Source organism: Henckelia pumila, chromosome 3, assembly GCF_033568475.1.
Source record: "Henckelia pumila isolate YLH828 chromosome 3, ASM3356847v2, whole genome shotgun sequence".
In the NCBI taxonomy this organism is placed as follows: domain Eukaryota; kingdom Viridiplantae; phylum Streptophyta; class Magnoliopsida; order Lamiales; family Gesneriaceae; genus Henckelia; species Henckelia pumila.
Genome location: NC_133122.1, coordinates 65947521 through 65962773, shown reverse-complemented (window position 1 = coordinate 65962773; position 15253 = coordinate 65947521). Strand labels below are relative to the sequence as shown.

The 15253-nt window shown below is 38.2% G+C and overlaps 2 protein-coding genes across 2 annotated transcripts; one reads left to right on the top strand and one right to left on the bottom strand.

The window, feature by feature from the left end:
• Positions 1-7188: 7188 nt before the first annotated feature.
• On the bottom strand, positions 7189-9772 carry LOC140893437 (uncharacterized). The gene is made up of 6 exons (XM_073302510.1): positions 9461-9772; positions 9067-9258; positions 8796-8900; positions 8280-8471; positions 7798-7962; positions 7189-7698 (listed from the first exon to the last, which is right to left on the bottom strand). The coding sequence occupies exons 1-6, from the start codon at positions 9608-9610 to the stop codon at positions 7393-7395; spliced, it is 1110 nt and encodes a 369-aa protein (XP_073158611.1). The 5' UTR covers positions 9611-9772; the 3' UTR covers positions 7189-7392.
• A 3288-nt stretch (positions 9773-13060) lies between these two features.
• LOC140888926 (uncharacterized) lies at positions 13061-14866 on the top strand. Its single transcript, XM_073296624.1, has 4 exons — positions 13061-13663; positions 13756-13931; positions 14407-14533; positions 14612-14866. The coding sequence occupies exons 1-4, from the start codon at positions 13061-13063 to the stop codon at positions 14864-14866; spliced, it is 1161 nt and encodes a 386-aa protein (XP_073152725.1).
• Positions 14867-15253: the final 387 nt, after the last annotated feature.

The window sequence follows — 15253 nt, the reverse complement described above, 5'->3', positions numbered from 1 at the left end:
CGTCATCGAACGAGACCAGTTCAGCACTGCCTCTATCTTACTTGGATCAACAGATATCCCTTCACTAGAAATTACATGACCGAGAAAAACTACCCGATCAAGCCAGAATTCGCACTTGCTTAATTTCGCATACAGTTGCTTATCTCGTAACGTCTGTAAAACAATTCTCAGATGCTGTACATGCTCATCCTTGTCATGAGAATAGACAAGAATATCATCAATGAAGACGATGACAAATCTATCCAGATATTCTCGAAATATCTGATTCATCAGATTCATAAAGACTGCCGGTGCATTCGTCAAACTGAATGGCATCACCAGAAATTCATAATGCTCGTATCTGGTCCTAAAAGCAGTCGTAAAAATATCTGAGTCTCGTACCCGCATCTGGTGGTATCCTGATCTCAGATCTATCTTAGAGTAAACAGAAGTACCCTGTAATTGATCAAACAGATCATCAATTCATGGCAAAGGATACTTATTCTTGATAGTGACACGATTAAGCTGCCTGTAATCAATACATAATCGCATCGATCCATCCTTCTTCTTGACAAATAACACAGGTGCTCCCCACGGAGAAACACTCGGACGAATATATCTCTTATCAAGCAGATCTTGCAACTGCTGTTTCAATTCCCTCATCTCTGACGGTTCCAGAGGATAAGGTGCTCGGGATATAGGCGTAGTTCCTGGTACTAGATCAATACCAAATTCAACTTCTCGAATCGGAGGAAAACCAACTTGTGGCTAAGGGCTTTTATGACTCTATGTATAAACAATCTTTTGTTTGATATAATTTACACTTTTATAATGAAGTTTACTTTATCTTTTATCATATTATTATGTTGTGACATACTATAAGATGTTTAGATGAAGACCTTGAATATACTATAGTGTATGTAAGATGTGGTGGCACATGGGGATGACTATCATGAAACACATCTTATAGTCACTGTATATTCTAAACAGTTCCTAGTCGATTGAGCCGTCCGTTAATAAGGATAAGGATCGCTCGAGATTGAGACTAGTATTTGCGATGCCGAGTACCACGTTTCATTGGTATGGAACATAGAGATGTTCAAAGCATGCAAATGGATATTCATACGATGAATGATCGAACTACCCTATCCGGACTTTCCAAGTGGTTATCACTTATCGAGTGGATAAAGTCCGCGGTTTTGGTTGTACACCATTAGTCCTTACTACTTGAAACATCATTGAGACTCTATATGCTAGTACTGTACTTTGACTCATTTACCGACTCTATTGGGGTCATCAGGTGTCGGGATTGGGTACAGTTACGACACATATAGGAGTCGATGCTTTGTTGTCAAGGATTCACCACATACTTGATAGTGTGGATATCCTATGCAATCTGAGGAGATATTAGTGTGACGAATCTCTGGCCAGAGTACATGATGTGTTTTAAGAAATGGTTTCTTAGTAGCACATGCGATGTCACTATTTGATCTTCAAGATGCATTGCATAGTTATCGAATCTCGAACGACTCTCGATTTACCAATGGTTGTTGATTCGATCGGGATATTTGGATGAAGGGACCGTACTGTACGCTAACCAAAATCTATTGGTTCTTGCAGGCACTATCAGTGATACCTAGGGAATCATGTGGCGATGTTTCTAGGCGCTCTTACCATGATTCGATGGGCAAGTCGGAAATTGTTGTTCCGAGTCACAAGGAGTTGTGAGCCCACGGCTAGCTGTATCCCTGAACCATTGAAGGTCACACAAGTAATGGATTTTTAATCCCCGTTGAGATAGTTAAATTTAAAGAGTTAAATTTAATGAACAAAGAAGTAGGACTTTTTATATCAGAGTAGAAGAGTAAGATTTCCTAAAATGACATAGGGATGGGCATTTTTGGAAATCACTGAATTCGGATTCAGAAAATTTATCTTGACTTTAAAAGGTGCAGAAATTGTTTCTGTGCACATTGGTGAAATTGGTTTATCAATCTGAGTCACGATGAATTTTATATTAATTTTTGAACATGCGGGCTTTGCTTGTCATGCTTGAACTTATGACTAATGTGCCCTAAGCTGTTAGCAGCCCACATTATAAATAAGTTATTGCAGTACAGAAATTACATAACAGAGGCTCATAATTTCGAACACTAGGGTTTTTGAAACCTAGAGTGGCCGCCCCCCTCTGTGTTTTCTCTCTGAAATCCAGTCTGTGAATTTCGATTTTACAGTCTGGTTTAACGGATCAAATTCGTTAATTCTCTTCGTAGAAACTTCTGATAGATTTTCTAGTGCAATCTATCAGAGGGATTAAACTTTTGTTCGTGGACCTGATTGAAGAATTGTTCGTCCATCAGTTCCTGGGATATACAACAAGAGAAGAGTAATCTGTTGGTGTCCATAATCTCGTTTCAAGATTCAAGGTAAAAATTTAATTGTTATTTAATTTTTACACGCACAATTTAATCGTAAAGTTTTGATACCCATGATATGGAATCGTTCCATATAAAATTTTTAAACTTCCGCTGCACCGGGTATCAATTCTGATTGATCTGAACACCGTTTTCCAACACCTTCTTCTTGACAAATAACACAGGTGCTCCCAACGGAGAAACACTCGGACGAATATATCCCTTATCAAGCAGATCTTGCAACTGCTGTTTCAATTCCCTCATCTTTGACGGTGCTAGAGGATAAGGTGCTCGGGATATAGGCGTAGTTCCTGGTACTAGATCAATACCAAATTCAACTTTTTGAACCGAAGGAAAACCAGGAATCTCATCAGGGAATACATCAGAAAACTCGCTGACAACCGGTAGCTGATCGATACCCGGACTACTTGTGGACATATCAACTGCATAAATGAGGTAGCCCTCCCCACCTGACTCCAAGACATGACATGCCTTCAGAGCCAATACAAGTGGCATCGGAGGTCGCGCACCCTTACCATAAAAGTACCAGCTATCACCCTCATCCGGATGAAACTGTACCAGACGCTGATAACAATCCACAGTAGCGTGATGCAAAGTCAGCATATCTATTCCCAAAATACAATCAAAATCTGTCATCGCTAATATCATCAGATTATCCGATAACACATTACCCTCAAACTCTAGAAGGCAACCCATCACTAGACGCTTAGTTACTACCTCCTGCTCCAGCGGAGTAGATACAACTAAATCCATATCTAATGATACATAAGGTAATCTATGTCTCTTAACAAAACGACTAGAAATAAAGGAATGCGACGCTCCAATATCAATTAAGACAAGTACAGGAATACCACATAACAGAAAGGTACCTGCCAACATGCGATCGCTTCCCTCCGTAGCCTGCTCCTGAGATAGAGCAAATATCTGCCCTTGAGTCTGTGGACGGTAACCAAAAGAACTCTGTGGTGCTGTCTGCTGACGTGGAAAAGTAGAAACCTGAGATCCAACCTGTGATCCCGATCCACTAGCAGAACCCATACGCTGAGGACAATCTCTCCGCAGATATCCCTGCTCACCACAAATATAACAAGCACTAGTAGCCTTCCGACATGAAGCTGCAGGATGTTTCCCTCCACAGTGGCTGCAAAATTCCTCCTCCTCCTCCTCCTCCCCCTCCTTCTTCTTCTTCTTCTTCTTCTTCTTCTTGTTCTTGTTCTTCTTCTTATTCTTCTTCTTCTTCTTCTTCTTCTTCTTCTTCTTCTTCCCGAAACGGAATGTACCTCGTGAACCACGAGAACCAGATGAAGTAGTAGGAGTAGAAGAAGACATAGGTCCAGATTGCACAACATATTGAGCTCTAGGCTCAAAAGATCCACTAGGCTGTCCTGGCATCATCAACTGTGCCCGCCTGTTGCTGGTCTCCACAAGACGAAAACGGTTCACCAAAGTCTCATAAGATGTCGGATCATCACAGACGACAACTTGTGAGTAGATATCTTGATTCAAGCCTTGCAGAAAGATATCATACTTGGACGCATCACTGTCACTGATATGAGGACTGAAAGGTAGCAGATCAAGAAATCGTTGCTGATATTGATCAATAGTCATTGATCCTTGCCTCAGAGTAAGCAACTCCATCGATCGTGCCTGAAGAATAGCTGGAGGAAAATACAGTTTCTGAAACTGCTAAAAGAAATCTCTCCAAGTCACCTGTCCTCTCTTAGTACGTGCCTGAGCAGCCTTGGCATCCCACCAAAATCATGCTCGATCCTCTAGAACGAATTATAAAACTTCCAATTTCTGCTCCTCAGTGCAATCGAAAGCTCGAAAAGCACTCTCGAGTTTAGACATCGAACCTCTTGCCTGTTCAGGATTCTCACCTCCCAACAAGGGTTTCGGTCCTACTTGCATGAACTTATTGATAGAGTAACGACGTCTATCCTCATGAGTACGATGTCGATCATCCTGATGGCGATGGTGACGATGATGACCACCTCCCTGGCCAATACTACCGTGACTCTCGTCAGCCATATCCTGAAAATAATTGCACATTAAAATCTCAAATGTGCAAGAATTACTCAAGACTAAACTAAATCCCAAGTACTAATTCCCAAAATCTACGCATGCTCTGATACCAAAAATGTAGTGACCCTGCATGGAATTACCTACTAACTGGTAACTAATAGCATGCATTAAACTTAATACAACAAAATACTTAACAGAGTAAAACGTGCGGAAACATAATCCATAAATTACATATCAGGTTAGTAAAATATATCCAGACTTAATACTGTAGTGATACAACCATATCGAAGAACTTAAAAGTAAACATTATACAGCTAAACAAATCCTGCTGTATAAAATCCCCTAAAAAGCTCCGGCTTCCTAGTCCTGCCTCGAACTAACGGCTCCGTCCATACTGCGACCTGCCCGTGGAATAGGGTGTCCAAGATAACAACTAGGACGTGAGCGCTAACGCCCAGTACATAGACATGAGTAAACATATGTATATAGTGCATGCAACATGATGACTGGTAAAGGGTCATCTGAAAAGTCATGCTCAGTACCGGCGCCACCTGAGTGCTGCCATCGCACGGATCAAACTCTGGGTGCAAACACACTCGCCAAGTACACCAGAGTAGTCAGACATAAATGTCCCCGCCGTCGCGGTACTCTCAGTGACAGACTATCGAGTATAGAGCTGAGCGGCTCTATAATCAGGTATATCAAGGTATAGGCTCAACGTGTATATGCACATGACATATGAATATAGAAAGCAGTAAATCATATATCATGCCATATAATAATGTCAAATAAATGCAACATATAAACATGTATACTCGCTGGCAATCTCAGTCAATGTGTACGTACCTTTAGGCTAGTTCAAGTATAGTAGATCCTAGGTTCCAAGCCTATATTCAAAAGTTCATCGTAACACTACACAAGTTCTATAAGCCTTAACTAAGCTAATAAGTACTCCCAAAACTTAAATAGATTCCCGTACCATACCTTCGTTCGTAGATAGCCCTTTGGAGTCGCTGGTCCCGGATGACTATAACCACACCTTGGTTATTCCAGAACCTCGATTATAACCGATAGGGCCCTCAAGTGTATAACTCATACTATATAACTGGAGAAGAAAACTTGGAAATTTGTAATTCAAATTGAAATCGAACGAGTCCTATTTATAGGAAAATTTTTGGTCGAGTTCAGGCCCTCCGAACTAGGGTTCGGATCGTCCGATCCAACTCACTACCTGCATGCAAGACACGTCGAGTTCGGACCATCCGATCACCACTTCGGGTCGTTCGAAGTGTCCTAAATTCGACACTTGTCAAAAACCATGGCTGAGTAATCCTGCCTACTTGGCACAGGTGAAGTTCGGGCCGTCCGATCCTACTTCGGATCGTTTGAACTTGCCTTAACTTCGAAGTCAACAAGCTCACCTTCGGAGCCCCTGGTGTGCTGAGTTCGGGCCGTCCGAACTGGCTCAGAAAATGAAAATCCAATTCTTGATTCTGAAGTCCGATTAAACCCCGGATTTGGTTAATCACCAACCCTTAATCATGTTTAACATATTATTATCTTAAAATGGAAATCTGGGTTACTACAAAACATATGTATATGATGCATGCAATTGTGATGACTGGTAACGGGTCATCTGATAAGTCATGCTCATTACAGACGCCACATGAGTGTTGTAACCTCACGGATCAACTTCTGGGTACATTCACACTCGTCTAGTACATCAGAGTAACGAGAGATATCTGTCCCCGCCGTCGCGGTAGTCTCAATGGACTAAATACAAGTATAGAGCTGAGCGGCTCTATAATCAATGTATAAAAATGTATAGGCTCAACGTGTATGTGCACATGCCATATGAATATAAAAAACAGTAAAACATACATCATGCCACATAATAATGCCAAGTAAATGCAGCATATAAATATATACTCGCTGGCAATCTCAGTCAATGTTTACGTGTCTCTAAGCTAGTTCGAGTCTAGCCCTTTGATTCGCTTGTTTTGGAGAATTATAACAACACATTTGTTATTCCAAAACCTCTATATTAACCGATAGGGCCCTCAAGTGTATACATCACACTTATATAACTGAAGAAAAAAACTCGAGAATTCGTAATTCATTTCTGAATCCGAAGACCCCTATTTATAGACCCAAACTTGGCCACGATCGTAGCCTCCGTTCCGAGATTAAAGCGTCCGATCTATGCATGTGCGATGCGTGGCGATCGGAGCGTTCGAACTCGAGATCAAACCGTCCGATTTGCTGACTGATCGACACATGTCAAAACTCGTGGCTTAGTCATCGTGCATTGCTGGCCGGGGGAGATCGGAGCGTCCAATCCTGGATCGGAGCGTTTGATCCTACCTTAGTTCCGAAGTAATCAAACCTTATTTCGGAGCTTCCGATCTTGCAGGGTTCGGACCGTCCGATCCTGCCCAAACTTTGGAACTCAAATTATTGCTTATGAAGCCCAATTAAGCCCTTGAATTGGTTAAATACTAACCATTAATCATGTTTATCATATTATTATCTTGAAAATAAAATCTGGGTTACTACAGTATACATGCTAATTATTTCCCAATTATTATATCTATACAAAAATATTTCATCGTTTGAAGTTTATTATGTTAGTTCAAGATTTATATTGTGCACATCGAAAGATAGTGACGACAGATTTCACCCTCGTAAAAAAAATATTAACAACATATTAAAGTTGTTACAATGTTACTTGGATCATAAACAATCTGCTTTCACATTTAATACATAGTTCGTTTTCCTATAATCCTATTGCAATATAATACAGAGGAAGAGGGATTGGTATAACACAACTGTTGATCAAACCAAAGAATCAAAGACTGAACAGTAGAAGAATGTGATGAAATGGTGAAAGAAAGAAAGAAAACTAATCAGTTGTCATCTGTGTAGTTGGCAGAGTTTGGGTTCTTGGGGATATCTATTGTTTCTCTATGAGGTGGGGGGAGCTAGCAGAACTTCCTTTCTGCGAGAAAATCGCGGTAGGCGAGGGTGAAGATGTTGGCGATGGCGGAGATATAGAGAGAGTTGTCCTATACACCAAAGGAATGGGAGAAATGACCTCTGTAAATTCTTCACTCCCCTCATCCAAGTACACAACATCCTGCATTGTGAGTTGGTGATACTCCACAATCTCCCTCAAGAAGCGGTTCTCACGAGCATACACTGAGTTTTCGCGAGCCAGTCGAGCCTTCTCTGCCAGTAGTGTCTCCAGTTGAAGGCGTATCTGGACAACAAAACTATATTATATAAAGTTTTGAATCATAGATCATCAACTGAATACGTCAAGTTAGTGGACTTAAGGCCGGAGAATAAATGAAGATACCATATCATCATCGGCCGGATTAACTCCTTTGTCGCGAGCCTCTCTAAGGATTCTATTCTCTTCTTCTAGCTGAGAGCACCGCTCCTTTGAGAAAGCAAGGTCTGCTTTAACAGTTTTCAGCTCTCGTAGAAGTAGTTTCGCTTTGGCAGCTGTCGCCATTGCCACCTGCGTCGTGAAATAGTAGTGTACATTGTACAATGCATTCCAACGCAAACAAAGCAAGAAAAATCCTACAGATATTGGATTTACATTTTGATTTTTTGATGTTGAAGTTTAATATTCAAGTCAAATCTAACAAAGCAAAGCCAGCATATACATAGAGTGCTTGGATTATGATACTTCACCCCATTTTAATTGTTTATTAAAAAGGCCTGTTCTGTTGTATGATAAAGGCAGTATATTTGCAACTTGTATTTGTCACTTTGAGGTAAAGAAACTCATGATACTACAGATTACGTAGACCAAAGATATGGCAACCTTACGTCGCGAGATGCCTTGAGCTGATCTTCTTGGCTGGTTTGATTCGAAGATTCGGTTAGTTGCTTCCATGAACCTGCAGGTGCACCCGATTCAAAGTTGAGTTCCTCCAAATTGATCCCTTTTTTTCTTAGCTGTAGTCTGCGAGTTTCTTGGATTAAATCTACTGTCTTGTTTTCAACCATCGTGCGTCCTTCCTGAAAATTAAACCATGAGAAACAGATATAGACTCATAAATCAACTCTTAGGAATCTATAAGAGCATCTATTGCCAAGAACGGTGAAAAAATTAAGGCGAGAAAAGGACATTTGCTTTGGTATATTTTTTGTTGTTGATATCATTTCCACTCTTAACATTGCCACCAAAGAATGTCAAATAGAAATAAGATGGTGCATAAATGTATGTCATTTTCAGGATAAAGTATTCATCTCTGTTTCTAATAAAACCAAATAAAACTTCTGAAGTTGGATTCTGATATTTATAAGGGTCACATAAACAAAGAACAACTGGCCTAATCTGACCTCCAAAGCATTCCCAATGGAGTCACCAATGCGGTTCATCGAAGACGCAAGTGCATCCAGTCTCTTACGCAGTGTAGGATTGTCCAGCCTTGTAGACATTTCAGCCTACAATAATCACAGAAAAGAAAAAGAACCAAAAGACATGACAAGAATGATTTTGTACGCTTAGCCAAGTGCCAACCAGTTACCAAGGGGATACTCAAAAATTAATTATATGGCTTCAAAAACAAATGAAGATATAAACATGCAAGAGCTAGATGTGATTACTCACCTGTTCATTGATCCTCGAGGAATTCAACATTTCCGGCCATGTTACGCCATCGCCATGATATTTGGAATGATCATGGGCATTTTCATCCTCAAGAATCGACTTAGCTTTTCTAGTTAGAACACCCCAAAGCCCACCCTCTTCGTTCGAACTCCCCATTGATGTGTAATGATCATGATATGCATGACTTCCTCCCTATTAATATAAACATCATCGATCAAACACACACACATATATAAATACATAAAATGACCACGTGAGTGCGTGCTTGAGAATCCGAACCGGATGACGATAGAAACCAAACGACTCAAAATCAAGATTATCAACCAAATGTACATATGATCAAGATTGATTCTTATAATATATATCATGTATTATAATATAGTCACGCGGGAACCTTTGGGTGGTCTTTGAAACGAGAGGAGTCGGATGCCTTCAAGGCCTGAGCCGCCAGCGAAGGGGACGTCGTGTACGCATCTCTGTCGTCGTCCGGCAGCACGTAGTTGGACGATCTAATTCCCACACCATGTCTTCTTCTATACGCCATGGATCCTTAATTAATGTATAATATGTTCTCTTAGCTTCTTGATTATGAATTTCCCAACCAGATTTCGCGACCTCCTGGGATGGTGATCAAGCATATATCAACTCCTGGATCACGATCCGACAAATTAATGCAGAAAATCATGAGAGTGCACGCACGTCGCATAAGGTGCTTCCTTATGATCAACAAACTAATTAATCCTCCTAATTTTATGTTTCTCTTCACTAATACATTTTTTGTTAGTCCACTAAAAATATATTATTCTGAAAAGTATGGATAATACGAATACACATAAGCATTCATTAAATAATCTAACTAATAACTAAAATTTTTCAAACAAATTTATAGTCACTATATTGCAATGATCAGATTGAAATGAAAAAATAAGGTTATAAAAATGTGTATATATTTTATATTAGAAAATTGAAATAAAAATGGTGGTAGTGGTATACAATATATATGCATCTATAACACACACACATGCATGTATGAATATAGTTCGTTAAATTAATCGAAAGATATTTGGTATTTTAAACAATCATTAGATGGAGACTACACGTTATGATTAAGTAATAATTTCTATAAGATATAGAAATTTCGTAACGCAGAATAGTCACGTAAAGCAAACGAAAGAACAGCCCATCAAAATGGAATTAATAAATAATCTTAGGGCTAAAATTCATATCGATACCGATATTGAAATTCTAAAATTTTGGTACGAAAAAAATTTATATTGATATCGTATAGATACTGGAAAAAAAAATTAGGTATACCGAAAAAATGTCTGTATATCGAAAAAATTTCGATACGATATGCCAAAAACTCGGTATTTTGATCCGGTATACACATGACGTCTTTCACAAAATCAACATTCAACTCCCTATTTGGTTTCGTAATTATTTTAAAATTAATTTATAATGCATTATTTGTAAATTTTTCTTTCCCTCACAAAATTCTTTGTTTGAATAACATATATATGGGGACAAATGGACGATGAAGTTCACCTTGTCATTTTATTTGATTTTTTGAAAAAGTATGTAATCTTGTCAATTTTGATCTTTAATTAATTCACCCAAAATCAAGCCAAGGAGTATTATATTAAAGAATGTCATTGTGCTTTTTTTAAAAAAATAGAATGATAATAAAAAAAAAAGAAAGGAAAGAGACGTGGATTAAGATGTAAAACGTACAGGCTGTTACCCCAAAAAATGAGAGAAAAAAGATTAATCAACATTTTAGCAAACCATATTTATACGTTCTCGTCTTCTGATCGTGCTTGCACACATTTTTCTAAAAAAAATATTATTGACTAACGTTGTTTATTAGAAGTCCTGCTAATTATGAGGGAAATTATCGTTCATTCAAACTAAAAAAATAGAAAGGCAAAAAAAATAAAATAAAAATTGAACAACATTATTACGTACCAATACTATTTGGGATTACGGTTAATTATAGTTAAATACCCAATCAAAAACTTGATTTTGAGTTCAGTACCCATGTCATAGATTTGGAGATTTAGGTACCTACTACAACAAATAAATTTTTTTTCACTCCCTTGTCTCCTTTTAAATTATTATTATTATTATTTTATCTAGGTTTTTAATTGGAAAATTATTTGCTCTCACTTCTCACGCCCTTCTTCTCTTCTTCTCTTCCCTCATTTTGACAGAATCGCCTCCACCAATTTTCATCATCTTCTCTTATCTCCCAATCTCGGCCAATATTCATCTCTTCTCCCAACATCTAGCATCCACGCTAAACTCACGGGCTTGCAACAGATTTCAAAGCGACGATCTCTCAATCTCGACCAATATTCATCTCTTCTCCCAACATCTAGCATCCACGCTAAACTCACGGGCTTGCAACAGATTTCAAATCGCTATCGTCGCTTTGAAATCTGTCAGTCACATGGAAAACGAGCAGAAACAAAGCAAAAAAGGCAGTGAGTTTCTTCTGATATTTTTTATCTTCTAATATTTTTATTCAATTTGTCCAACTTTTTATTCAATTTCATCTAGGTTGTTACAAATCTTTCGAAACTGTGGAAACCAATTTTAAAATTGGTGTATGCGAAATTTTGGAAATTTGATTTGTAGTTTTGAGAGTTCAACTAGATTTATCAATGTTTTGTTTGGATAGAATTAGGTATAGACAACTCAAATAGTTCAAATTAAAAATATTTCCTTCGGTTTATGTTTTCTGTTTTGTTACCGTGAAAATTGTTTATCAAAATCTTATCGTTATGACTTTTGACACACGGTTTTTTTTTTGATTTAGAAATAGTACGAGAACGAGTAGGATCCGAGATGAAACGTAGTATCCGTAGGGCATATGAGACACCAAGCCGCTGCTCTGCTGCAGTATTTCGGAGTACAATGGAAGAACTTTCATCTGTAATTGAGAGAAGACAACTACAGTGGATAAATGATTCTCCATTCTCAGAATGGTTGAAGATGCCAAAGCTTAGCTTTAGTTGTTTGAAGGTTGAGGCAGTGTTGAGCAGGTTTGACGTTCAATCTTTGTCCTTCAAGTTTGGTGATGGTAATGTATCGGTTCCTTTTAAATCGTCAGAGTTTTCCATTGTTATGGGGTTAAAATATGTTGGACAACCAGTGAATATTGATTTGAAAATGAAATCTTCCTTTGTAACTCGTTATTTTGGGGGTAGTGTAAGCAAGGTAATCCGATCAAGTATTCGTTTGAAACTTCTTGAACTAGCACGTAAGAAGAAAAAAAAATATGTCGAGGACTTTGCGAGGATGTTTATCTTGTATTTATTCAATTGTGTGATTTTTCCGGTTGGAAATTATACAACTCCACGATTTATTATGCCATATCTCGATGATCTGGATCATTTCTTTGAATACTCGTGGGGTGATGCTGCGTACCGATTCCTTTGCGAGAACATGGCTGCCCATATCGGTGGTGAACAAGGTGTAGTAGAACGAAAGAAGTATCTAGATGGTTGTTTAGTGGGGTTGATGGTTAGTATTTATTGTCCTTAATACATTGGTCATATATAACATTTCTTCTTGTACATACTTAATCTAAAAATCTTTCAATGTAGGCATGGTTGTATGAGAGTGTACCTTTGTTTGCCATTCAGACAAGTATTAGGAAATTTCCCCGTGTGTTTCGTTGGGCGAAGTGCAAAATTCCTAACAATTCTGATTCTGCCGAAGAATTGTTTAACACAATTACGAGAATGAAGGTCCTATTTGATATGTCATTTTGATATAATATTATCCAAAATAATTATAAGGTTCTAACTTTGCGATTTTATGTTATAAATATATTGTTCCTATAGTTCCATTCCCTAACGAAAGAGTGTTTGTTGAGGAGATATCTTCCAGCGCTGTGGTACGTGAAGTGATGCGTATTTATACTTTGTCCAATTAATTGTAATGTTCTTAAAGTTTGTTGATGAATTCTGTGATTGATTTGTTACAGGTAATGTCAACAACGAATGAGTATATTTTGAAAACAGATGTCACTCGTTTGGAGAAGATTGTTAGGGAACAGTCTTCTGAGATTGAGAATTTGAAACGCAGATACGGTTCGAAAAATGGTGCTGGAAAAATTAGTAGTCAAAAAAATTCTGGTGGTAAGGATTTTGATGGCAATTTCAATGACTTATATAGTGTGCAGATTGAGACACAAGTTCCAAAAATTCATGAAAATGTGAATGATGTTGCTGATGAAATGGAGGATGGATTTGAAAAGTTAGATGAGAAGGAAGGTGATAAAATGCAAGTAGAAAATGAAGTTGAGAATGAACCAAAGAAGATAGTTGATGATGTGATTGTGGATTCTATTAAAATGACCTCAAAGGATGATGGAGAAGCCTCCGGTCGAAATATTGATGATCGTGTTTCAAAATTGCTGGTTGACGAGAGCGATGCTGCAAGTGGATTTGATCCTAAGAAGATTGTAAACATAAGAAAGAAAGTGGAGCGCGCGAGTAGGAGTAACAAGGAGAGTTGGATGAATGTGCCGAGAAGAGTTTCAAAACGATTGAGAGAGAAATCTAGTAGTTTGGTTGGTAGTACGACAGAGGTAATAGTAATATATTACGTATAGTTGTTTATTTTCTTTATTTGATATGTGACTTATATTGCTTCTATTTGAATTATTGTGTGTTTCATTAGGATGACTACCTCGTAGATCTTGATCGTGTTGTTGAGCAGGTGACACTAGATGTTGGACAGGTGGTGGAGGATCCTTTGCAAGTATACAAGGGTCGGACAGATTTTTGTGGACACGATTTAGTGACTGATTCAGAGAGAAAAGCCATTACTTCTTTTCTTTCACGGGAAAAATTGGAGTAAGTCATCATGTTTATTACATTGTATATTTTAACTAGTGCACTGAATTTTTTTTTACACAGTTGTGTGGTGGAATGACTCATACCTATCAGTGGAAGGACCTCAATTATGTGATCTGTTGTTTGGCAATGATGTCCGGGGAGAGATAATAGAATGCTACCTGAAAATTTTGTGCCGCTCCAATAACCACGACCTCCCCATTTATACGGTTCAACCTTGGGTTCAGGTTTGTATGGCTACCTTTGTAATTAACCGTATTTCATCCACTGTTCTTCTATTTATGTATTTAAGTATTAAAATTGATTGTTGACAATTTAAATATTTTTTGTAGCATGATGTATTAAAAGTACTTGGTGAGCATTACAAGAACAAATCACTTGAGGATCATCAATACGTGGACTTCCTCTCGAAGTGTACGAAGAGTACTGTGGTGAAGTTACACGATCTAAATAAGGAAGTAATGATGATATGCAGATATGTATTATTCCCTATTGGTGTGAGATCCCATTGGTTTTTGCTTGTGTGGAATAATGAAAAAAAGGAATTTGTGGTGAGGAACTCAATAGACAGCTCATATGACAGGACAAGTGCGAGACAGTTTGTAAGTCTTTCATTATTGTACCTCCCTCATTATGTGATGCAATTAGTTCACTATTACAATAATTCGATTTGTGTCCAGGTTGAATTTCTATTAGGATACTTGAGGCTGTTCAAGGACCTTGACCTTTCCAATTGCACCGTGGGATTCCCAAAGTGTAGAGTCCAAGGGCCTAATCCCGATTGTGGTGTGTTTACTTGCCTATGGGCAAAGTGCTATGCTCGTGATGACCCATTTACATGGAATCATCAGACTGATTGCAAAATAGACGGTATAAGGGCATACGTTGCTGCAGCCATCCTAAGTGACGAATATGGTTTGAGTAAAATGAGTTGACAGAAATGATAATGGAGTGGACAATGATTTTTGTTAGTGTATTTGGTAGTTTGGTTGAACATACTGGTGCTTATTACACCATAACTATTTTTGGTGTATTGATCGGATGCATAACTGTGTTGTTGATGAATTTGGTACTGTATCAGGGAAGTAAAAACGTTTTTTACTTGATTTGCTACATAGTGTACTACTTATCTATGTAACTGATACTGCAAATAGGCTATGTTATGCTTCATGTTTCTTCTACTGTATTACTCCAATCGTCTATATTATGTTTCTTTTATCTATGTATGGACAATGTACCACATTTAACCAATGCTTATACCACACTCAGGCATTATTGTACTTTATTTGCAAGGGCTTGTACTACATATCAATAAAGTTTGT